The sequence below is a fragment of the Triturus cristatus genome, chromosome 2_2, assembly GCF_964204655.1.
Source record: "Triturus cristatus chromosome 2_2, aTriCri1.1, whole genome shotgun sequence".
NCBI classification, from domain to species: domain Eukaryota; kingdom Metazoa; phylum Chordata; class Amphibia; order Caudata; family Salamandridae; genus Triturus; species Triturus cristatus.
The window spans coordinates 491,738,692-491,764,970 of record NC_140582.1 but is presented as its reverse complement, the minus strand read 5'-3'; the positions used below and the strand labels follow the sequence as shown (position 1 = coordinate 491,764,970).

General features: G+C 45.2%; 1 protein-coding gene across 1 annotated transcript in view; it reads right to left on the bottom strand.

Annotated features, from left to right (window-relative positions):
- Nucleotides 1-26,279, bottom strand: part of USP38 (ubiquitin specific peptidase 38) — a 216,248-nt gene that overhangs the window by 164,395 nt on the left and 25,574 nt on the right. Inside the window, exons 3-5 of the mRNA XM_085641602.1 lie at nucleotides 16,990-17,125; nucleotides 11,354-11,483; nucleotides 10,841-10,942 (exon numbers count right to left, since the gene is read on the bottom strand). Of these exons, the coding sequence (XP_085497728.1) occupies nucleotides 10,841-10,942; nucleotides 11,354-11,483; nucleotides 16,990-17,125 (368 nt within the window). The remainder of the gene's footprint in view (nucleotides 1-10,840; nucleotides 10,943-11,353; nucleotides 11,484-16,989; nucleotides 17,126-26,279) is intronic.

The window sequence follows — 26,279 nt, the reverse complement described above, 5'->3', positions numbered from 1 at the left end:
ATACCATTTTAAGCCTCCACTGCTACCGTACCGTCAATGAGTTTGAAAAATTGTACTCTATGTTCCCTTAGTGACTGGCAGAATATTGTGTTTCGTGAAGCTGTAGCAGGCAACCTCCAGAGAGGTATACTTTATCAGATTGCCTGACAAGAGTAGCTAAATGTCAGTGGGGAGTGATCAAACAACACCCTACCCAAATATGACATGTCTGAAACCAACTGTGCATTCTTTTTGTCGGTCACCACAAAATGTTGTGTGTCAGCTCATGGTGGGAGTACTCCCTCCTTTGGGTTTTTTTTTCTACATACATCAAGTAAGTCTAGGACACCCATCGCCTACATCCATGATCCCTCATTTTAGCTTTTTAACGGGGGAATATGGCATTCTGCCTACCATGCTATCTAGTACACAATTAAAATCACCCAACCTCACTTTGTGTAAATGTTAAGCACATGTATCCCTGAAAACCAGGCTTTTTCCATTGCATTTCCCAAACATTATCACATATTGCCACTCTTTGCCTGCTACCCCTGTATCTACCTGGAACGGTGTTCGGGGGGTGGGGGGGTTCATCCTACCCAGATACCCTCTCCCCTAGCGTGGGTGGTATAGCTGGCATGCTAAAGTTTTCCCTCCACTTACGTCGAGGTTTATCTGCCTCAGTACAGAGTAAATGTGTTACTTGGAATCAAGCAATTAGCACTCCACACTTCCTTAGGCATGCGCCCACCCTGGCCCTCTTATTACAATTGTTTAAACCCTGAACATTCTAGGTGAACAAGGGTTTTGGCTGCCACTGTGTAGAGAGTAGATTGGCACTTCTGATCAGCTCATAATGCATCCCGCAACTCACAGTTTGTATCAGCATTATGTATTCAACATTCTGACTCAAACTTCAGGAACCCAAAGAACAAACCAACAAGTCTCTCGGCTGCTATAAATCCACCCATGCATGTATTTGGAGGTTCCCACAGTAATCAAGACCTACACGCCACATGCTGCTCAAGAAATGTTTCAGCCAATTTGTCAAAAACTGTGCTAACAAAACATATAACATCAAATTAATGATCCATGCTTCCGCTGACCCAGTACCTGTGGTGGCTGACCTCTGCATGGGTCTCCATCAGGGTGGACCCTACTGCTACGTAGAACAGGGCATGCTACTGTTAATGTGCTTTTTTCTCTTTAGGAGCACCTTCTCTTGTCAGATTTTGCAACCGGTTGATTGAGCCATTCCCATTTTGAACTAACAGGGATCTGCAATCTTCTTGATAACTTTTTTTTGTTTTCAGTTCCACCCCCCCATTTCACATGAGGATGGGCTCAACTGACTGATTTAAACTTTCCCAAATTATACTCTATAACTACCTCCCTCATTTCTCCACCCTGAAGCTTTTTCTCACCTTCTCACCAATTAGTGCAACAACTGAGGGCTACTGACTCTCCCTTATCCTACCACTTAAGTACTAGGGACCCTTTTGGTTCTTTTCATACCTCCTTGGTTCCAGCCCCTTAGAATGGCCTGGCTTTGTACTCCTTTGTAAGTTCATCTGTTTGCAGCTTCTCTTCCAGTGCTTCTATTTCTTTTGGAATTCTTCCTAACTTGCTTCTATTCAGTTACTCTCTTTACAAGGGTCCCATTTGTGTACTTTATTTTTTATTTTTACTTTTGCTGTTCTGATTAGGATCCTTGAATAATTAATGAATCACAATGTTGTTGCCTTAAACGACAATAAGACTAGGAAATACATGTCTTGATTAGACACGTGGAATGAGTGACTGAATCACTTCAGCTGCCCACATACCCTTATTCTTATGTCATTATTACTCTGTACAAATACAAATGTTTTTGAATTGCACATTTGCCACTGAGAGATCACTTTTGAGCACATCACTTAATAGGGGATATGCAACAACTGGAGAACAATTGCGTTAGACCCCACAATCAGGGCCCACATCAGCAGCAGTTGGGGGGTGGGTAGGGTGGTGGGGAGTTACTGGGGTGTTGTAGTAGTGTTCTGACAAATGCAGTTAGGATGGATTGTTGGGGAATAAGGTGGATGGGTATAAAAGCAGATACTATATTGGGCTGTTGACCTGCCACTTTGTGAAATGATTGCTGTGATACTCAGAGTCTCTGTACTGGTATGCCGCCCGGCCTCCGGGATGTGGGCTGAATGGCTGTGTGCATTGCTATAACGATGGGTGTGCTCTGAGATACCAGGTGTGTACAGGTTGGCATCACGGATGCCTCACTCCTAATTCTGCAATAAAAACATGTTTAAAAAAAAAAGAAAATAAAAAAAAAAATCACTTAATAGGGGATCAAGAATTGTATTTGTCCGTCTAGTTTGATGCATCCACGCGGTACCAAAAATCAATGGTTTCAGTCTGGTTTTAATTAAAAACCACTCATAAGAGTAACCACTATATACCGCCCTTTCTTCAGCAGATCTAATCACGGTAGATCCCAAAATGGAAATAATGTCTCTTTTGTATTACACATGCTTTTAAGGAGAAGGCAACCATCACAGAAAGGGTAGATAATGTTTTATAATGCCATGTCTCAGGGGTGTGGAATTTAATAAAATATCTACTTGTCCATGGGGCAGGTTGCTTCATAAATCTACTTGTCCTGTAACAAAATCTACTTGTCCTGTAACAAAATCCACTTGTCCCTTTGGTGTCATGTAGTGCGGTGACAAATTATGGCAGCAATCTCATTATATAAGAGCTATGATATAGCCTCTCTGATTATGCCAGGGCTCATACCATAGTTGTGTTTGGATACTTGCAATCCCCTTATGTTGCCACGTTTCCGCAGATCTACATACTGGGGCTGAAGGTAGTGGTAAGCAATAGTTCCAGGGTTAGAATGCCATTTTGAGTCTGTGCAAACGTACTAACTTGCATGTTTTAAGGGTTTTCAACAACTTTTTGCTAATCTTTTCCCATACTGAGAAAAGTTCGAAATAGTCTCCTGACAATGGCAGACGTAAACCTTCTTCCAGAGTTGGGGGAAAAAGTGGTTGGAGGGAAAGTGAACTTGCAAACACTCAGATTTGCGCATGAGCAAATCTACACCTGCATATTTGCTTATGCTAAAATGCAGTTCACAAATATTTTCTAGGAGTACTATTTCTTGTCCTACTTCTGTAAATTCTTAGGAATTCACTAAAGCCGTACAGCTGCACTTAATGCAAGGACATATACCATGGGTGCACTTTTAAGACTTTCTTTAATAACTCGGCCCCTAATTTGGTCTGGCGTTGACCGTGACCTTTTGTGTTTATTAAAATGTTGCCTTTCTCTCTCTGTATCAGCTGACTTCACTGTGAGGGACAGCATTCTACTCTCTCACAAGGAGCATATCAGCACCCAAAGTAGTTTCGTTCAGTGCCAGTAACTACTGCGGCAGTGTGCTTTTTGAGAGTAATAAATATTTTTGCTTTTACCAATACTTGTTATAATGGTGGGGGCCCGGCAGCTCTGACACTAATAAGGTTTTATAAAACCATGCCAAAACAAGTCACACATTGACAAAACTTAAGAGCTGACCACCAATTTCAGACCTACTGGCTTTGCCAAAGTTAGTTTATTTTTGTTTCCCATAATCTTATTAAAACTGGTTACACTTATTTTCCATTATGAATATTTTTGAGAAATACTAGCATGCATCTACACATGCTCCTAAATGATGCTGCAGAGAAATACTACCTGAAATTTTACAGTAGTTTAGCTAAATGTTTTTTTTTCCTGCTTTCATTTTCTTATTAACATTATATTTTGTAAGCAAAGAATCATCAATCTTGTTTTCAAGCTTCTGCAAATATTTGCATCAAATCAGTGAGCATTTTATGAGCATTATAAATAGCCTCATATTGCTAAACTTTAAAATGGTGGGGGGGGCGTGGCCACGCAGGCATCCAAAATGGCCGCTTGTAGTTGAAGCTCAGTCGGCCAGCCAACTACATCCTGTGTTATCCTCTATAAAATCGATCAAATATGCTCCTACACTGAACACTGCTGATTGCGTGAAACGACCCTGTTTCGAACGGACGGACTCCAATCCCTGGAGGAGCCGCCGTCATCAAGATACATCGAATGCCGAACGGAGACAAGGCGGGGTGGAGCTCGTCGTCCAGGAACCGACTGCTCTGAACGGGTGACGGAGAGAGATGGTGCCCGGTGTTGCAGGCGGTGAGTAGGGGCCAGTTGCTGCGGCGCTGGTGCTAGGCGTGGGGTGGTAGTGGCAACTCCTCCCTATGCGGCGCGAAGGACTGGGCTAGGCCGCGGTGTCGGTAGACCGCACCCAGTTGAAAACACTGCACCGGTCACGAACTTAGGCCGCGCGCGGGACAGGGCCCCATGACGAGCTTTACATGTGATCTACTGAGGGTGTAGAAGTGTGGAGGAAGAGGGGGTGGGGGACGTCTCCGCGCCGATCCCCGGCACGTGACGGTCGCCTGCTCTGTGGCGTGGTCCCTTCTCCCCGCTCCCGTGCTGTTCCACTGCGGGCGCCCTGCCCCATTGTCTGGATCCCTGGGGCGCGTGAGACCGGCATCCATTGGATGCTTTTCCCTGCTCCAAAGCAGTGCTAAAAGACACGACACTGTAGCTACCTGGCTTTCCTGGCGCCTTTGATTACCTCTACTTGTCGGACACTAGTACAGGACACACAAGGTGTTGGGCCTGATCTGGGGCTTTGGTTGCGTCCAGCGCCCTATAGTCCATCTGCAAACTCCTACGTCACAAGTTCTTTGAATTGCAACCCTCTTCATAGTCAGTCCTGGACGGCTTGAGCACGGCGCAATGGTGCCGTCTGGGCCTGCCCACGAGGCCTGACGCAGGCATATGCTACACCGTGCATGTAATCCTGCGGGGTGTTGTTCCCCTTGCCGTCACACAGATCAGGTTACGCATCGCGCCAAGGGTACTACAACTTCCCCAGAAGTGCCGCAAACTACTGAGTTCAGGAGCTGCCTCAGGTGGCGACATCGGCACAATTCTCATTGGTAAGCTGCGATTCCACCACGACGCAACGCCGCGGCATGGGCCGCAAAGACCCCGAACAAAAGACCCAGACCTTCGAAAAACTCTCAGACAGAACCACTGAAGAAGCCCCCACAATGGCCGAGAGTGCACAGAGAGCGGACCGTGCAGATGACCTCCCTACACTGTCAGCGTCAATGCTTCATGAAATGAGGGCGGGTTTCACGGTCTCAGACGGGCGGTTTGACGCATTGGATAAGAGCTTGGCAGATATGGGGGCCAAAATTCAAGCACATGACAGACGTCTGGATGTTGCCGAAGCCCGCATTTCAGACATCGAGGATGGCACAGTCCCTGAAGCGCCTGGAACGTACCGAACGCATCATTATGGAGGTAGCTCTAGAGGCACGCAGTAGGTGCAATAACATTTGTATTTTAGGGGTCCCTGAGACTGCAACAGCAGGTCGGATGGATCGGTTTGTAGAGTCATTGCTGTCTGCCATTTTTGGAAAGGAGTCCTTCATATAGGGATTTGTGATAGAGCAAGCGCACCGATCCCTCGGGCCCAGACCAAATCCTGGCTGTCCCCCTCGACCCATTATTGCCAGAATCATGAACTTGTGAGACCGGGATTCAGTGTTAACCCTGGCCAGAGATTGGGGTGACACCATGTGGCAGGGCTCTAAACTATCCTTCTAACCAGACTTCACTGCAATGGTGCAGGATGCCCGCCGGAAATGTAATGGGGTGAAAGCCACACTTAGAAATCTGGGTTTAAAATATGGTATGCTGTACCCTGCCAGACTGAAAGTGGACATAGGTGGCCGCGCTCGCATCTTTGATACCCCAAAAGACACGCAAGAATTCTGCCACACGTCTAAACAAAATAACAATGGGGCTGTGCTGAGGGGCGGGGGGGCCCTCCCCTCCACACAGTGTCTCTGACGCAAGTGCTGAACTGTTCCCCAGTTCCGGCACTGGTTGACTCTGCAGCGTGGTCTCATTCCCCTAAACTTGCATAATGAACCTGGGATAATGTAAATATTTAGCTAAGTTGTTTCAGATTGCTGGCTGTCTGATATGACGTTGCCACCCCTCAAGGTGTATACCTTGGATTTGCTCATATCTATGCGAACGTACCCTTCTGGGGTTTTTACTATCCAATGTAGAGTTACTTGGTACCTCAAGTTACGCGTTCTATTGGGATACTGCCTCGCTTGGGATGGGGTGAGGCTGGGTGGTGGGAAGAGCGGGGGGGGGGGTAGAATCACATTACATGGAAACATTTCCAGTTGTGTACTGCTATAGTCACAGTTTTTTTGTTTTCTTTACAATTTCCTTACATCATACTTGCTGAGCGGTCTTATAGCACGGTTAGGTAATATCGAAGGTCCCTCTACCTTGTCCTTAATGTCCTGGAATGTCAGGGGCCTGAATGATCACCGTAAAAGTCGACAGGTTTGAATTATATGACGCGACACACTGTAGACATCGCTTATTTACAGGAAACACATTTGCCTAAATCGGACACAGCCCGCTTTGACGCCAGCTGGGGAGCACATAGATATTTTGCGAATTACAGCAATTATGCCTGAGGGGTAGCTATCCTAATACATAAGAGTTCCCTTCAGCTTCAGCTCAGTGGTTGGGGACACGGAGGGTCGATACACAATCGTCACAGGCACGCTCATGGGACACTACACAGCTTTGGTATGCGTCTATGGTCCGAATACTGACTACCCGGACTTCTTTACCTCCCTACACGCTCACCTAGCGAGACTGGAACCTAGCTTACTTCTGATTGATCGGGGAATTTAACTTGCTATTGAACCCAAGCTTAGATAGCACCTCCACTTCTCCGGATACTAAGCTGCGTGCGCACCGCGCGTTGCTAGATCTCTGTGAGAAGCTCTCCCTGCTGGACGCAAACACAACCCTACATTAACGGAGTACACTCACTACTCGGGCCAACATAACACGTGGACCAGGATCAACTTCTGGCTAGTCTCCCCCGGAGTGGCCAGTTGGTTCCGTTCACAGGTTACACAACTACAAATGTACTCAGACCATGCCCCGATACAGCTTTGCTTCAATGTTCCTCGGCTTGAAGGCTTTGAGCGACAGTGTCGATTTCCGAGCCGAGCCCTATACGACGATCTAAGAGGTACGCGAAGCCATTGAAGATTACTTTTTCATTAACACCGGCTCCGTAGACACATGGGCAGTCCTATGGGAGAGGTTCAAAGCATACATTAGAGGTGTCTGCATCTCCAAGCATGCCGGGGTACTTAAAGACTTGCGCAACACACTAGCGCACATTGAGCGCAAACTCGCGAACTTAGAAATCTCGTCGCTACACCCCTCCGACCCGGACTTAGAGGTAAAGTGACTTTCTCTACTTGTTGAATTTCGGGAGGCAGCAGATAGGGAGCTCTTATATCTGGGCAAATACCAGTCTGCTAGACAGTATGGAGAGGCGGAACGACCCGGGCGGGTGCTAGCGCAGATGCTCCGCCCCCATACAGTAGGCCTTACATTACTGAAATCCGAACCTCTGCGAATAAAACAATATCATCCACCCCAGCAGTTCGCGAGGAATTCCTGGACTATTTCACAGCCCTTTACTTATCTAAACTAGGGAGCGATCATTCAGCTCAGAAATTGCGCTGGTATATTTGGAAAAGTGTATGCAAGATTTTTTAGCTGAAACCATATCGAAGACTGATGTACTTGGCGCGATTGAGGCTCTCAAGGGCTCCTCGGCACTCGGCCTAGACGGTTTTACAGGGGACTTCTATAAGGCCTATAAAGACTTCCTAGCACCACAATTGATCGAAGTCTATGCTGAAGCACTTGAGAGACAGGTGCTGCCCTCTACCCTACAAGAGGCGGTCATTAGCCTCCTGCCCAAACCTGGCAAAGATACATCCCTTTGTAGCTCGTACCGAACCCTTTCGCTGTTACACTTAGATAATAAAATACTGGCTAAAATGATCGCTAATAGTCTGTCCCAATTAATGGAATTCATCATATCCCCGGCCCAATTGGGCTTCGTCCCTCACCGCTCCACTTTATTAAATCTCAGGACACTATTTGCTGTCATACATAGAATTGACCCGAACGTACCAGCTGCCGCTATCCTTTTAGATGCTGAAAAAGCCTCCGATTCCTTAGAATGGCCGTTCTTTCTTTCGGTCATGCGCCGCATGGGCATGCCTATGGGCTTCATAGCCAAAACACCACTGTTATACTGCAAACCACTGGCCAGACTCCGATTAAACTGCACTCTTTCCAGGTCCTTCTCACTGTCTCGAGGCACCCGACAGGGCTGTCCCCTATCCCCTCCTTTGTTTATTTTAGCCATGGACCCGCAATACACAGAGGCTTGCAATTTAACACTGGCGCCTTGCTGGTCTCACTATATGCGGACAACACTATCCTCTATGTCCGAGACCCTCAGGTAAACCTGGAACCACTAATCCGAAAAATACTCAGATTTAGCTGATTTTCTGGATTAGGCATTAATTGGCACAAGTCCGTGATTTTTCCATTAACGACTAGCACGGTTCAATGGGATTGGGGTTTCCCTCTGGAATGGTGCACGGAGTCGGATAAATATTTGGGCATACACATTCACCGAGACACTGCACAAATCCTCAGTTTGAACTATGGGAGTGCAATCAGCGCCATAGAAGCCCAGATAGAACACTGGCACCGTCTGCCACTATCAATAGCTGGCAGGGTCGCGATTCTCAAAATGGTGATACTTCCTAAATTCTTGTATCTTTTTAATAATAACCCCGTACTCCTAACCAACAGATTTTTTTTTTACATTACGTACACACCTCATAAGATTGGTATGAGGAGGAAGAGGGCGCACGTCCGCTGGCAGGTGCTTACCCTACCATACGATAGGGGGGGGAATATGGTGTCCCAGACCCTCACCTGTACTATTTGGTGGCCCAATGCTGCTACGCATATGTATTGTTCCACCCAGATGCCAGAATACCATTCCTGCGGCCGGAGGCGGATTTGGTCCTGCCTGACAAACTGGCCACCATACAACCAAAGGGAGCACCTAGGGATCCACATGACATACAGACGGTCTCCACCACCAGTTGGGCATGGAATAAATTACGGGGACTAGTCAGCGCCACCACATTATACTCTTCTGCCCTACCCCTTCCCAACCCTACTTGGCTGCCAATTACAGGGGAAATATTGGTACAACGCACATTAGACAAATACAACATTACAAACCTGGGAGGCCTCTACCTGGCTGGGCACATTTTTTCGGTTACTGAAGACGTCCGATTCCAAACTCTCACCTTTATGGATGCCTTTGTATTAGGGCGAGTTCGCTCTGCTCTGTGCGCCACATTGCCTACTTAGCCAGTTGAGCCCGACTCTTTCGCCCCACTAACGTTGATCATTGAAAATGAGAAAAGGTACACATCTCATCTCCAAACTATACAAAGCGTGTGCTGAGGTCAGACAGGTCAGAGATGATGAGGTTCGAAACGCATGGGAGCACGATCTGGGCCACACCATAACGGACGAACAATGGGCTAAATGCTACTATGTGACGAGGGAAGTCTCCCTCAATAGTAAGCATAAGCTGTTAAATTTCAAATTTCTGCGCTGTATTTACCACACGCCCGCTATGGCGCATAGAATAGATCCTTCGAGACCCCACACCTGTCAGAAATGCTCCGCACCATTTGCAGACTTTGCACACCTAACATGGACCTGCCCCAAAATACAATCCTACTGGGTGCAGATACACATCACACTGGGTAACATGATTGTTCTGACACGGATTCCCACTCCGGAAGTGGCTCTAAGGGCTACACGGTTAATTTCCCCAAAAAAGTGAGATTTGCATCCCTTGGGTTCTTACTAGACAAAAAGGAGATAGCTTTACTGTGGGGACGTAAGACTACCCCCACATCCCAGAAATGGTTGCGCAGCTTGGCGTACTGCAACGTGAACAGTGAAGTTTATGGCAGCATTATGCCCAGCTCATCGAGTCCTAAAGACATATGGGGCCTATGTCGCGGCACTGAGACAGGCGTCCACTTCACAAGTAGAAAACGGCATTGTCCCGGAGGGGGTGGGTTAACGGGATATGGCCTCCAGATCTGCTACTGCCACACACTGGTCATCAACTCCTAGATATTAGGACACCCTGCACCTGTTGGACTGTACGTGAAGTCTTATCGGTCCAGATAACGAAACGCATAGAGGTTGATTAAACTGTTGGGTTAAATGTGGGATAATGTACTTCTGAGAATGTAAAAGGTTGATATTTACATGCTTACGGAAATAGTCAGTCACTTAAACGTGCTTACTCTGCTCAATCCTGCTACCTGTAACTGTGATGTGGAATATGACGGTGTACCATTAAGTATATTTTGTTTATGTCTGTGAAAACTTGGAAAATAAAGTTTAACAAACAAAACCAAAAACTTTGAAATGGTGTGCACATATGATTTTTACTGGAACCATTGTCAGTAGTGCAGTCATAGCTTACATTTACTTAGAGTGATCCCCCTAATAATAAAGGCTTTCAAATAATGAACCATAAATAAAAGTTTTAACAGCATTAACATATGGACAACATATTACCTTAACTGCAGACAGTGCCCTTCCCTGATCCATAATGTGGTACCTCAAACTGTCAGCCAAAGGGTTTGTGCTGCAGGGGGTTTGGCCTACTTGTCCCAAGAACAAAATACACATGAAAACTTGTTGCCCTTGACCCCAAACAATATGTCCTGGGCGTCTGGCTATAGGAATTCCACATCCCTGCAAGTCTTGAAACCGTTAAAACAAGTCATCAACTTACCAAATGGAAAGCTTCAGGAGAATGCTGAAAACTCAGCAACATGTGGGAGAGGACTGCTAGTGCACCAGGTCTCACAAGAGGAAACCACAGACGATTGAATACCTAAGAGGGGGGTAAAGCAGGTACTATTAAGTCTCATATCTTCTATTTTAACAGTTCACAACACTTCATACAACAATCATTTATGTGCTATTCAATCAGTTAAAAAATAGAAGTAGTGCTGGATTAAGGTCCACAAAAGCATCTCTTCTCTGTGACAACAATCCCATAGGACTACAGCATGTCGGAAGGCAGCATAAACTCCTGGGCCCCAACTTTGAAACAGATCATGACCCATTGTTACGAGAGCAACACAACTGCAACAGGTTCAGGAAAAACCGATAAACCAATCGTTTCGTAAAAGCCTTTAATGTTCCAGCAGCAGGATAGGTTCACATCATACCTTATCTGAGCTACACCCACTGTAGAAACATTATGCACACATTTCCATAATTAAAGTATCATCTCGCATACCAGTTCAATTTTGAGCAAAGTGACATCAATCAGAATTGTAAATTTCTGGACGGCGGCTAGCCCCTTAAGAAGTGCAATCACCCAGGTTTCCACATGTTGTGCCAAGGGCCATGACAGCCAGTCGATCATTCTGAAAGAGAAACAAGAAGATGAATCAAAACAAGTTTGCTTTGAAGTGAATCTTCCTATTGAACAAACAACACCGATCCTAACATGTTTTAACTTCAACACATCAATTCAGCATCCCAGTGAATTGCTGAATGTACATTCATTAAAGAGACTACCATTAAACGGATTACACAAGCGCTCAAGTACATCCCAAGTCTTACAAAATACTCTTTCACAGACTATCACCTCTTCAGTTTTCATTTATTTTCCCCTTGCAATTCTAATCAGGGAAACACCTCTCGAATATAGAATGGTAGTTTTACCTTTTTGCTGCCCAGCAGGTAATCGATCCTCTGGCACATAAAATTGTACTGGATTCAGTTTCTATTTATTGGCACTAGTCACCTTCTGCTGCCCAGCTTGTGTAATTAATCGGTCCCCGGAGCACAAAATTGTACTTGGTTCTGTTGTTATGTACTACTCAGCCTTAGTTCCCCTGGTCCTCTCATAACATTTAGCTCTGATGAGCCCAACTAACCAAGCCTTTTAATCATAGATCAGGGTCTGGACCCTTAGCACACCCTGCCAAACCCGACCATCTTCATACAAACAAGTGTCATGCACATAAAACTCCTAGGTAACATGAGGCAAAAGAAAAATATATTTGTATTTATGTATGCAACACTCAAAAATGCCTAAAATATAGGGGACTCAATGTGAGAGGATGCCTGTGGCTACAATAGCAATGTCCTAGGCCCGCAGCAATTTGCAATTAGGTCAGTCAACAGAACTATTAAATGTGGCTGCATAATAAAATGCAGAAAGGACTTGGCTCCAAGTTAGTTGCACTATGAAAGTGCCAGATGATCAAGTTGCCAAAATCTTTGTTTATAGACCCCTTTCAAGCATGGGTACCAGGAGGATTTCGTGGTTCAGTACATATTCAGGGAACAGTTCCAGTGACACTGCACTCAACCGTAAGATATATTCTCAAAACCCATCTATTTTAGAAGGCATTTTTTTTTGCCAAACGATTTGCCAGTAACTGGTTCATCTGTACCTACAGACAACTTTGCTATAAAGCTGCTGTGCTATATGAACACTATAACTTCATATAGGTGCAGAGCAAGAAATTAAATTGAAACAACTTAAATCTTCCATTTCAAGAGAACATGACACATCTGCGTGCCCTCACCAACAAAAATCAATGGCAATACCCTAATATTTCCTAGTATGCTTGAGTTCTGTAGCTGGCCTGGAATTACACAGTAATCTAGACACACTTGAATTACTGTCTCTCCAAGTCTATAATGGCCTAGATTATCACACTTACCTTGGGAAAATGTTCCAATTGTTTAGGTTTTGGATAATCTGTCATACTACAGGAATTGTCTTCTAGGCAAAACAAACCTTTAGCTCAGTTCCTCTAAAGTACCCAAATTTACCATGTATTAAATTGGTCCCCCATTGATTCATATCCTCAAATCACTCAGTCTTATCAGACTGACTTCTGCACATTTAGTGTTCAAAGCATTGATTGAGATGTGAAGGGTGTATTAACCATTCATTCTTGCAACTGGTTTTCAATACATTTTTTACTACAACAATAGCATCATAGAATAGAGACTGACTTTTTACATCATTTAACAGTAATTCCTCCAAATAAAGGATATTACCTTAATTGTTTTTGAAAGGCAGAGTGTGTTGAGTTCTTGTAAGGAGCATGGTGAAAAGAACTGAGCAAATACAACTTGTTAATACCCTTAAAGGTCAAAGTGCAATTCTGTAACAAAGCCAGTTCTACAACTATTACTAGTTATTTTATGCTGCATACCAACAATAACAGAGTGAGGTGGCAGGTTGGGTTAAGGGTCCAGACCCTAAGCTACAGTTGAAAGACTTTGTTAGTTAGGCATCATCAGAGCTAGATCTTATGAGGGAACTAGTGGAAATAAGGGAGCGCAATTATACAACAAGTGCTAAATAAGAATGGTGAATAGTAATTATCAGCATCTGTTTTGAGGTGTGCTCTGAAACGTACATTGTTAATCCAGAAAATACTCTTGCAGGTGCCAGAAAGATTCAAACATAATCACACACAAATGTTTGTAACCAGCGCATTAACCACTGAGCTCCAGCACAAGCTCGTTAGGTCAGAAGCACGAACATTCAGCCATTTAGAGATGCACATATTTCCGTATAGCAGGAGGCATAATATCTGTATTTTTAGAATCAAATCACGTAGAGTGGGTAATTCTATTTAGCACGCACATTAACTGCAAAGCAGTACCAGCAATCCTGATAACAGTAATAATTTGCATTGGAAGAGGCCAACATTCAGTTCACTTCATACATTTCTGTATATCATTTAACAAAGGACAAACCTAACAAGCATTGGCATAGCCAATAGGTCTCGCTTTTGGGACCTTATAAGTGTTTAGCCATGCAACAGTTGATGTTGTTGCACCAAGGATACTGTGCTGCATAACTAAATACTTATAAGGTCCCAAAAGCGAGACCTATTGGCTATGCCAATGCTTGTTAAAACTGTGATTACTGCCTGAAAAAGTCAAGTGTCTGAAAGCACATAAAATCAGAAACATTTAGATCACTTCCTTCTGTGACCATTTTCGCACATGCCCACATTAGAAATTGTACCAGTCAACAGCCTTGCTTTCAGCCTCACTTTCTCTTTAAACTGTCGGACGCCACCACAGGAAGATGCAACATAAGCTGAAGCAGCAGTGGAGGCTGCAGGCATCGGTGCTGCTCTAATGCCCACTACCACCTCCGCGGCTCACTGTCATTAAACATTCGGACAGCAGCATTAATGAAGGGGATAAAACGTACGAGGCTGCGGAGCGCTCATAAGGAAGTGGGTTCTTCTGATAAATTTTGTTTGTGTGTAGGTTTCACTTAAATACCTGCGGTCCCTAGTGGAAGCCTGTTTGACAGCATTTACTACATTAGTCTCTTCCGGGCATTTAGAGCAGTGCAAAGTCATAGCTCGGAGGAAGAGCAAACGTTGGTTATGAATCTGATAAAATTGGTAAAAAGCAGTGTCGGATTTGGACAAAGAAAAGGCCACAGACACCATAATAAAAGTGGCCCCCATTAGTGATTTCAAGCTATTCGTTCGACAGCTAAAAAAGTTGCCATGTTTGTAAATTGGTGCCGTTTTGTACTTGTAAAAGACACATTGCATAATTGTTCTACCAGGTGTTCTTGCAGGCATATATGTGCGCATACTGTCTGCAAGCAGGGGAATTCAACAATAAATAGGTCTCGCATTTGCGAAACTTTGACCTGTTGGTATTGTAAATGACAATGCCTTTTATTAGTGTATGTTTTTATTAGTGTATGTTTTTAAACACATAAATAAAAGGCATTGTCATTTACAATGCCAATAGCACAACATCTCTCAAAAGCAAGACCTAAGGCATAACAAATGCTTGGTTTTTTTTGGTTGGAGGGGGGGTAACACAAACAATGGCAGAGTGAGAGGTGGGGTGAAGAATTTACACAGACAATGGGAGGGTGAGGGGAAAAAAGGATAAACAAAAGAAGCAGCACAGGCAGGAAGAAGGAAAGAAGCAGCAGCAACACTGACACTGAGATAGAAGGAGGACACGGGGTGAGGCAGCCTTTAAAGTGGACTTGACAAACACTGCGATTCTGTGGGAAATATTATTTGAACAACACTACCTGGAAAAGTTACCCCTCAATCTGTATGTGGAAACGAGATGTTAAACCCAAAAGGAAGCAAAAAATGCAGATTAAAAGTGACATTAAAATGGGCACAGACCGGTTGATAATACCGCACCTGAAGCAGTTAAGTCAAAGCTGGCCCATGATGTGCATGGCTACGCTGGCCCCTCGTTTCTGGTGCTTGTGCACAACTTCCTGTTTACTAAAGCATAGCCACCATTGTCTCATCCGGTACAAGTATAAGCTCTGTTTACAAAGTACACACACTTCAAAGCAGTTTTAACCCAGAACAGAGAAGAATAACAAAGTAAAGAAGAAAACGCTACCAGAGTGTAAGAAAGAACTTGATACAAACAGTTTCCTGGGAGGAGGTATCATTCTAGGTAGACGTGTGAGCTGAGCTCCATCTTTCACAAAGAAAGTAGAGGTTAGCTTGTTTCTAGGTCTTTCACTTAGTTTACCATATTGGGATAGGGTATTTATTAAACATGCAACGCCGACAGAACGGTTAAAGAAATCTGTTTTAATCTAATAATTGAACACAACTGCGACGCCCACACACCTGCACAGTGGGAAAAACCAGATATGCTTTGAAAAATCCTACATCGGAACACAACACTGCACAACTTTGCACTTTCACCAGGAAGTGTGATTTGCCCCCAGTCGGTTTCTGTCACTGTGGAAGACTAAAAGCAATGTTTATTTTTGATGGTCATTTAGGTAGGTTTCACAGCTGTAATCGGGCAAGATGAAAGCTAGGCCAGCTAAAAAGTGAACTCCTGTGTAGGGCCCATGGGTCAAGGCACTGGGGTCAGCAAAGGGGTAGGCTGATATGCGTGGAAGGGAGTGTTATGTTGTTGTCTGTGGTTGTACAAAGTGTTAAACGAGATACGTTGGAAGTAAATTCAGAACAACAAAAAACTGCAGACAGAATAAGGAGGCACAAGTCATCTGCAGTTCACAGGCGTTAACAAGTATTCACGACATATTAGCAAAGCAAAGGGCAGCGCTTGAGGTGCTGACAATGCATGACGCATGGTTACCCAGTGTATGCTTTGGGCTTTAAACCCTTGACATGCTCCCATTAAATAAGGTGTCAAAATCACGCTGTACACAATTGCCACAAGGCTGCGACGTGCATTTATTTCAGTTTGTTAGATGCCTTTACAATGAAGGTGTTTGATCCGTGCGGACCAAAAGTTCAAAATAAAGTGGGCTCAAGGATTGTCTGTTTGTGAGGTCTGTTGCCGGGAGCCCCCTGCTCAGTGATGTTTTGAAATAAAACATGGCTCTGTTTTTCAAACTTGAAAGCTGGTGCCGCGCTAAAACACAGTGTGGCGTCCGTGTACTTAAAACGGATGTGCGGCTAAAGTATTGCCTATTTCTGAGGTCTGCGGCTGGGAGCCCCTGCTCGGTGAGGTTTTAAATAAAACATGGCTTGTGTTTTCCTAACTTAAAAGCTCTGTGGTGGGGAAGGGGCGGAGCGAGGCGCTTGGGAGAGCAAGGAAAGGGTGTCGCGAGGAATGCACATAAAAAAATATAAGCAATGGCTGCGCGGCCGTGAAAGTGCAAGGAAAAAAAAGCTGACGAAAGCCAGATGGCAGCTGTGCATGTCGCGCGCGCTTGTTCGCGTAACAGCAAGCTGGTGGCCGGCGAAAGCCTCTGGGTAGCACTTTCGAAACCCGCTTACTAAATGTCTCGCTTGATACAGCGCATGCGCTGGCGCAGGCGAGACCTAAAAATGGGGCAGTTTATCACAAATACAAAATGTGAAAATGAGTGTGTCTTTTTTCCCATTCCCATTTCTAGTAAAATAATACCTGCAAAGAGCTTGAGTCATACTTGCATCTTTTACATTCGGATCTGTTGTTAGGCTTCTGATGAGAACAGTTATCATCTGTAAGGGGATATGCTGCACAAGGCTTGCCAGGGCAACCGATGGTTCAAATGAAGCATCTAAAAGAGTCAAATACAAGTCTTTCAGAAAACCGAATATAAATAATGCAACAACATAATCAAAACTAAAGCAAACGGACAGCAAGGAAATCATTTACAACAAAATATTATAATTAAATATTTGTGAAGTTAGTGATTTATAATGCCCTGAAATAAACTTAATGCAGCGAAGATAACAGTAAATGAAGAAACAGATGTACAAGCAATGTAATTACGATCAATTGGTCTGTATTAAACCAAGGGGTCCTTGAACAACAAGAAACACATATCTATCCAGCATGTACAACAAATGTGCAGGGAACTGTTAAGTGCTCCCACACGGCAGGAGCAAAAAGCTACTCATGCCGAGTGGGAGAACACAAGTTTCTCCCTGCACTCTCATCATGGGTGCAGCCAGGGAAGTCAGTGGTTTTGTGGACGCTCTGGGGCATCCCCCGGCTTTAAAAATGAGGCAGGATGCTCCAGGCTGGCAGCGGGGCACCCCAGTTTAATTAGAAAATATTATTGAAAAATCAAGTGTGTTGCTGGCTCCTTCCAAACTCATTGGGAGAGGGGGCGCAGTTAAATTTTTAGGGGGTGGGGGGCGTTGCAGCCCCCCCCCCCTTGCTAAGCCTTCTGGAAGCCCAGGGACCCAATCCCCAGGCCACACTTTTTTTTGATGGTGAGGTAATGTCTGAACCCCATCTCCCTCCCTGAGTGTTTATAACCAAGAGGAGGGGTCATATGTCCCCCCCCCTTCCTGAGCCGCTATGAGGGACTGGGGACCTCAATCCCCGGGGCAGTTTTCAGTTTGAGGGGTGGGGGCATAGAGTCCCTCTCCCCAAGCCACAGTAGGACTCAATGGGCCCCATTCCTTTGTGCCATTTTTTTTAGGGCATGCAGACTTTGTTTCCCCTCTTAGAGCCAGAGAACAGCCCCAGGAACCCCATCCCCGAGTCAAGAAATGTCCCAGGGACACCATCTCTAGGGACACTGCAGTTTCCTGTCCAGGAAAGTGCGGGTATTCCCTGACTGCACTCTTCGTGGCAGAAACACTTTTGGTCCAACCTGGAGTTGGGTGCTGGTTGGGAGTCGGCGGCAGATGGGGCACGGGGAGGCAGCGGGCGAAGGCCCTTGGATGAGCCGCGAAGCTGGGTACACGACTCTGGATGCACACGACCCACCAGGAACACGTGCCTGGCATAAAACAAATTAAAACTCTCCAACAGATCACTAGACAACAGGGATGAAAATAAACAGCTTGAACATAAGCGGTGCTGCTGTGGGTGTCCCGGTTTTTCTGCAGTTTGAGGGAGATCGCCCCGGCGCAATTCTTGCACTGACCATAAGGCTTAACAGTGCTGTATATAGACTGGTGCGTTTAAGTGGGCAGGCCCGAATCCGACCTGGTGCAACTGCTACACCAGTTTGATGTGCACTGTCCTTGACCTGCTCTACAGCTCCCTGATGCACATGTGGATCTATTTGGGTGCCTACTGCGTGCGACCCCCTCCTCCGCCGTGAGCGATTGATGCTTTGTGAGCAGGAGTCCCATTCCCGAGATAAGCATTGAACTGCTGGAAGATCCCTTTCCCCTCAAACACTTGTGTAAAGATCCACACAGCACAAGCCAATCTGCATCATGCTCGGGCCTTGGCTGACGTCCTCATCCTACAACCTTTCTGTCCTGCTGTGCCGACCTGGGATAGGTCAGAGTGACTGTCTGGAGTGTGGTGCCTTACTCCTTTGTGCAACTGTTGGGCTGGGGAGCAGACCCTAGCCATGACCCTAACTTACCCAGGGACCCTCTGATGCATAGCACCCAACAGATCAGATCGTATCATGGGTAGTTTACACTCAAATGCACTGCCTGCACTGGCATGACTCGCAGCAGACCAAGAGCAGCATTCTGGGAAAGGCCGTGGGGACGAGCTGCCTTACCTGGATATGACGCTGACCGCCAAGCTAGACGCTGTCCTACAGGCAGTGGAGAAAACCAACTGCTCTTGACCAGATGCACACATCACTAGGAAGCAAGATAGACAAAGACTGCAGACTTCACTCTCCTATGTGCGGACCACCGTAAGCTTGCTGACTAGGTACACAACAACGAACTTGCACTAGCAGAGCTGCGGCAGGCAACCTGTGAGAATACAATCACTGCTAGAACACATAACCACCTTGGAGCATAGAGTGGAAGATGCCGAGGGCAGGTCACGTAGAAACAACATAAGGGTGGTGGGTCTGCCGGAGAGCGAGGAGGGCCAAAATGCAGTGGCCTATACTGAAAACTGGATCCGTGCCCTATTGCCTGATGCTTCATGGTCACTTTTCTTTACAGTTGAACATGCCCCCAGGTGCTAGTCCCAGGCCCTTCCTGTTTGGTTCACTAAACTACAGAGACCATGGCACTATACTACGAGAGACATGTAAATTGCAGGAAGTCAAGGTGAACAGCGCCTTGGTTATGTTCTTCCCAGACTACACTGTATCTGTATAACAACAAAGGAGCTCCTTTCAGGCAGTCTAACTCCACCTCTGCTAAATGGATGTACATTACTGCTAGTTATTCTCTACTCGCCTCCGAGTACTAGTCAAAGGCACCACTTGCTTCTTTGATTCTTGTAGGACGCTTGAAACGAAATGATGTGAAGGGCTAGCGTCTTGTTCGCGGCGGGCGAGCCAGGGGTCCTTTTAAACCAAGGGCCATACCGAACCTGGCGCAGATGATCTCGGAGCGGCGACAGGCCTTGCACGTAGCAGCAGCAATACGAAAACACACCCTAAATTCAGATCAAGATGCCAGCTCTACAAAACCTTGAGCGACTTGGCCAGCTGGGGCATATTCACCAACTCCACCGGAAGATGTCACAGATGGCTGATGACATTATATAAAACACAAAACAGCGGAGAGGACTGCCACACCAGCGACCCACTAAAGACCTGCAGCTCTCACGTAACAGCTCCTTATTTTGCATACTGCCACCCTAGAACTGCACCCAATGGACATATCCTGATAATGTAACGGTAGATGCACAACGCAGTCAAAATGTAGAACTGCTGCCCAACACGGAATAACACTCTTGCAGGTAGTATATTGCACACTGCGCAATAGGGCTCCTTTAATGCCAGTTTTTGCTACTCACGCTCTTTTTGATTAGCCGACACACTCGGTAGTTGCCAAAGTTAGGCTGAATGGTTAGGGCAGATCCCTGTGGCACATATGCACTAATAATGTTACATGATTTGCGATTATTTACCCTCCCCTACTTTTCTTTTCGGATCTCATGTGTTGCCCTGAACTGTCTGGCCACCTATATGCCCTCGCTCACTGGCACTCATATACGCAGTGGGCGCTTTCAACTGTGTGCGATCATGGTGCAGTCGAGATAATGTCTCATCCTTAACATGGCTTACACTAACATCATCACCTGGAACGCAAGAGGCATGCACACACCTCTGCACCGCTACTCTGTAGACTCCTACCTTCAACGCAGATCCACCCACATAGCACTATTGCAGGAAACATACTTGACGCTCACAGAGACTTAACGTCTTCGCTGGCGCAGTCAGGTGTTTGCCACTGACTATTCTTCCTTTGCTAGGGGAGCACCAATTTGGCGGATGAGGTGGTGGTGGACGCAAACGGCAGGTATGTGCTTCTGAGAGGTCACCAAAATGGTAAACAGCTCCTGCTGGGAGCCCTCTAAGCTGCTCAACACAGGCCAGACCTCGTTGCTTCACAAAATATCTGGTGTACTGGCCAACTGGAGTGAGATCCAATGGCTATTAGGAGGCGATTTAAACTCTGTCCTCAACACCATGTTGAATTGCTCATTCCCACCCCTGTGATGCACTAGTGCCACATTCAACGCCTAGGCATGGAGTAATTGGCTCCACCCCATGTCCCTTATAGACATATGGTGCACCCGCAACCCTGACATGAAGATATATTAATTTTCTTCTTTGACAGGACTTGCTTGTCCGAATTGATTGTATTGTAGGGTCAACCGCACTCCTTCCGATAATCCGACAGATCGACTATCTGGTCTGCAAGCACTCAGACCACAACTCTAAATCACTGCACTTTGCGTGGGTCATAGGCCCACCAGCCATATCCATGTTGCATCTCCAACTGAGAGCCTTGGAAGACCCACCGTTCCGGAGTCCCTTGGTGATGCAACCACGGAATACTTTGAACTCCACAGTGGCTAAACAAATAAGCTGCTCGAATGGGAAGCCTTTAAGGTGACCATCAGGGGGCACAGCTCAGGATTTACCTAGAACATCCGCAAGCATATGGACGATGCCATCGACAAGGTTAAACGCAAGGTTTTACGGCTTGAGGCACAAGCGGTGACACAGCCAGAAGGCATACAGTAATTATATGAATTACGCAGCACACTCCACTCGTACTCATGCGGCATCCGATAGAGAGGGACAACTGCAAGCTTGCCTGATATGCTAGGATCAGCGCCAACACCCTAGCCACACCTTACAAGCCCAAACGGGACATCTCCTCCACACACACAACACAAAACGCATACTGAAATGACCAGACATTATAGGGTTCTCTATGAGATGACTGTCCAACGTAGCCAGATCCATATCGAGATGTTCTTTTCTCAAATAAAACTGCCCACTATCACTTTTGCGTAGCACAAAAAATTTAATGAACCAACCACACTCTTTGAGATCCGTGAGGCCATCAGAGCCCTGGCATCAGGCAAAACCCCTGGACCCGATGGTCTACCTGCCGAATATTACAATGCTTATGCCTAGACATTAGCTCCACAATCCCATGCCTTATTCACAGATGCCTTTACGGCTTTCACTCTCCCTCCATCATTACAAAAGGCTCTATTAATCTCCTTGCCTAAGCCTAGCCGAGATCCTAGCGCCCTGGGGTGCAAGTCCTAGCTAAGATACTTAACGATCGGCTGGCCCAGTTAGGTCCGTCCCTGGTCCACTTTGATTGGAATGGCTTTGTTCCAGCCCGCAACACTTCACTGAATTTGAGACGTTATTTCCAGGTATTCACTTATTCCACACTCCAATGGCCAAACTCCGGGTGTTTGGTACTTAACCTTGAAAGGGCCTTTGATTCTCTGGGGGTGGGAATTCCTTTTGCCATTTTACCTCGGTACGGTATTGGGGGTAGATGACTTCGCCTGGTTCGATTACTCTACACAGCACTGACAGTTAAGAGTGAAAACGGGCCCCTACATCTCTGGTCTAATCTTGGTAGCCCACTGTACCTGCCAGGGCTGTCCACTCTCTCCACTGCTCTTTTCTCTGGCATAGAATCCCTCACTGCTGCTATTCTTTACACAAGGCGCGGATTGGGGCATCCCCCTAGGAGACGGCACACCCAATTTCACTATATGCGGACATTCTGTTTATACATTCGGGCGGGAGATTGATTCCCACCCCTATTGTCTCAAACGCTCGATTTAGCTGCCCTCTCTGGTCTGTGGGTCAACTGGACTAAAACTTTGCTTCTGTTAATAGCTGCATCCAGAAGCTATGTGTGGCACCCTACACACATCAAATAAAATTAATGATAAACAGGCATGTCACTTCATCACACAAACGATTCTCAAAGTGGGCAAAACGTGTCTGCGATTGTTGAATATCTTTGAGTGTGTTCAACACGTCTGGCAGTCAAACCTACAGCTAAGGTCATGCTCTTCTAACAATATTCCGAGCATATTTTTTAGTATAACTAGGGTTAAAAACTTGTGCTTCCCACGGAGAGGTGTATGGTCACAGCTTTTGCTATTTTCTGAAATGCCCTAGCAAATGTGGTGCACTGAATATCAATAAATGCATCATGCCTAAAGGTTGAAAAATGAGGAGAAGGTATCCAATCGTTTAGGGAGGGCTTGGGGGGGGGGGGGGGGGGGAATTGCCTACAATATGAGGATCAGTAAGATTTCCAGCCAATCAATGAGACGACATGGTGTTCATATAAACTTTGAGTTTCTAAAGTGTTAAGAGGTGGAGTTGTTTGCAGTGCCTATATATCTTGTTTTAACTACCCCATCCCACCATTTTTTTTTCTTTAATTCCTTCACAAAAATGAATTCCTGGCCTCCTTCCAGTCTTCCTGAATCATTAATGTGCTTGGGGTTCACTTCTCTGCAATAGATCTTAAAAGAGCTCCTGTGCCCTGCTTTTACTTAATTTCATATTGTACGAACATTCAAGTTGTGAATGGCCAGGGCCTTGTCTTAGCGGGATGTAGGGTGCGTGATTCTAAAATACTGCAAGTTAGCAGTAGCAAATTAAAAAATGTGATGTAACAAGCAGGGGCATAGGGTGGGTGGAAGTAAAGGGTTTTGGGGTGCCAAAGGGAGGAGACATTCTGAAAAAAAAACATTATTGGTATTATCAATTTATCGATCCATACACTACAGTTTAAAACTTTCATAATGCATATCTATGCTAACATGCAAAGGGAGACAACTGCTGAGGGATCCACAGAGCTCTCACAATGTACTTCCACTCTGACGTGCCTTGTGCACTTAATTCAGGTCATTTACAGGTCTCTTATGATGCACCTCTGCTTACCAGCACCATAGAGCTATTCTGATTTGCAGAATCCACTGGCATCCCAGAACTGACACATTAACATGGCTGTCATAAATCAACACTGTTTCAGTTACAGGACACGTTACAATCTCTTTAGTTTTCAGCAATCAGGTTCATAACTTCAGATTACCAAAAGTAAAACTTGGCTTCTTCTTTTTCCTTTTTTTGTTGCTTGTCTTACTTCACATGCGGTTTGTTGATTGCCCCCACGCCGTCCCTCGTAGCTGCTCGCCCCCACTTCCACTCCTTCCCATCCCTCCAACAAAATAAAAGCGTAAGCGTTGGCCACAACATATAACTTTTTTTCCTAACTTTCAGAAGCATTGTTGTACAGCGTGGCTAAAACACATTGGCAAAGCTGGTAGCTCTTATACGCAAAACCTGCTGGCGTTGCCAGTACTTGTTGGAAATATTTGACGATTAATTTGAAGGTTGGGGGAGGGTTGATTACGGACTCTATTCTTGCTTGGCTACTGCAACTATGCAAGCCATACGCTATTAAAAGTGTTATGTTCCCACGATTAATGCAAATTTGTTTTTAGAGAAGAAAAATATAAAATAACATATTAAAAAAGGAAACAGTGAGCATTATTGGCCTCTTCCTAAAAAACAACCAAAAATACTAAACATTTTTTGATATTTGAAACTAGATTTTAATATTACATGTGCTTAGTGCATATGCAATAGATTATCCAGTCAAAGTACGTTTCTAGGGTGGGAAAAAGAAAGTAACATTTTATGGGAGAATCAAATGGAAGGTAATTAAACACAGGGAAATTATTTTCTCTGCTCGCAATTTAAAACAATCTTGTACACCAAAGTAGCAAGAAAAATAAAATTCATAAAGTGAATGTTGTTTAATTTATCAAAGTCCAGAGGATGCAGGGATAAGCCAGAACCCTTTCTCTTCCATGAGCACAGTCAGTTTAGCAATCTTTACACCGGCAAGAGGTTACATCAGGACACTCCTTCCTCAAGCACCACTTCAGCAAAGTGGAGAGAGGAAAACAAAAAGGTTTTGCCACACTTTGGTGATTCAACTACAGCTGGCAAAATTGCTGCTCTTCTTACTTAATAATTCCTCTGTTATATGGTGGTAAGATTACTGGGTGCTACTTTGTGCAAAAATCTGAACAAAAACAATAGAATCAAGATACGCATGTTGAGAAGCAGTTTAGTATCCAGGTCGAACTCCCTTGTAGGGAAGACATCACTAATAAATTAAACAGTAGGGATGTGGAACTGGTATCTCTACCCCCTCCCCCCTAACCACTCATGATAACTTGTTTGGAGGTCAAGAGCAAAAGGTTTTTATATTTATTTTGTCCACTGGACAAGTAGGCCCAAGTCACTGCAGCACAAACTCTTGGTCTGCTAGTTTATAACACCACAGTATGGATCTGTGAAATAGAAGTGCTCCTGCCACTAAATAAACATACACACCATACTTTAAACTTGTATATACATGATTTATTGATTCAAAATCTTTTGCTATTAAGAAGATTACTCTAAGGAGATTAAGTGAGCAGTGAGTGAAGGTTGCATCACCGACGGTGGTCACACATTAAAATGTGCTCATGCTCGCAAAGTTTAACAAGATACGTATAATGGTCTCAGATTGCTGCCGAATTATAAGCAAATACATGCAGAATCATGAAACCAAGATTGGTGATTGCTTTAAAAATAAAAAGTACATACCAAAAAAAGGCAACTTGAAAAAAACATTTTGCTATAGCGTTTTACATGCACGTCAACTTTTTTTCAGAAAAAGATAGTCAAAAGGAGCACCCGCCAGATATATGTTCTTACATTACTGTAGATTTACTACTTTTAAGAGTTCACATTAGGTTATAAAAAACTGGTCCCGGAAACTGTATTCTGAGCAAACTTTGATATTTTGTTTTTCTTATGAGCAAATATGCACACATACTAGCTCATGTGAAAATCTGCTGACCAACTGCAAATTCAATTTGCCCACACTCCCTTTTTCTTCCACCACAAAAAAAGTTTGCTCCTGCCTTAGTCAATAAATTTTAGCAAATTTCCGACCTTTTCCAATGTGGAAAGAGAATGGAGAGGCCATTAACATGCAAGTTTGTGTGTTTGCACAGACACAGAGGGCAATCAAAACCTGCAAATACCACTTCCCGTCTACTTCCAGTCCCTGTATATCCCCAATTAGGAATTGCAAGGACTAGCGAGGTGGTAAATTTACACCTATAAAAACAGGTACGGGGGAGGAGCCTAGCGCGCAACCAAGATGGACGCGTAGGCACAGGGCTCCCGGGACCCTCGCGGCCTCCCACGTCTATCCTGGCTATAATCCTGTTATTCTGAAGGAATATTACTGGTGAACCGAAGCGGAGGTGATTCCCGTTTGCGGAACTTAAATCGGACTTTGGGAACTCGACTTATCCTCTGCTCCAGAAAGAGGCCTACTCCGTGGCGCCACCCCGGACTTGGGTTGGCACTGTCCCCGAGCTCCAATTGAACAACAACGGCACTAGGGTCTTGGGCTGGCATCCCTCCCCTGGTTTCACTTTCGTTTTCGACTTTCCTCTACGAGTCTGGTGGCAGGCGC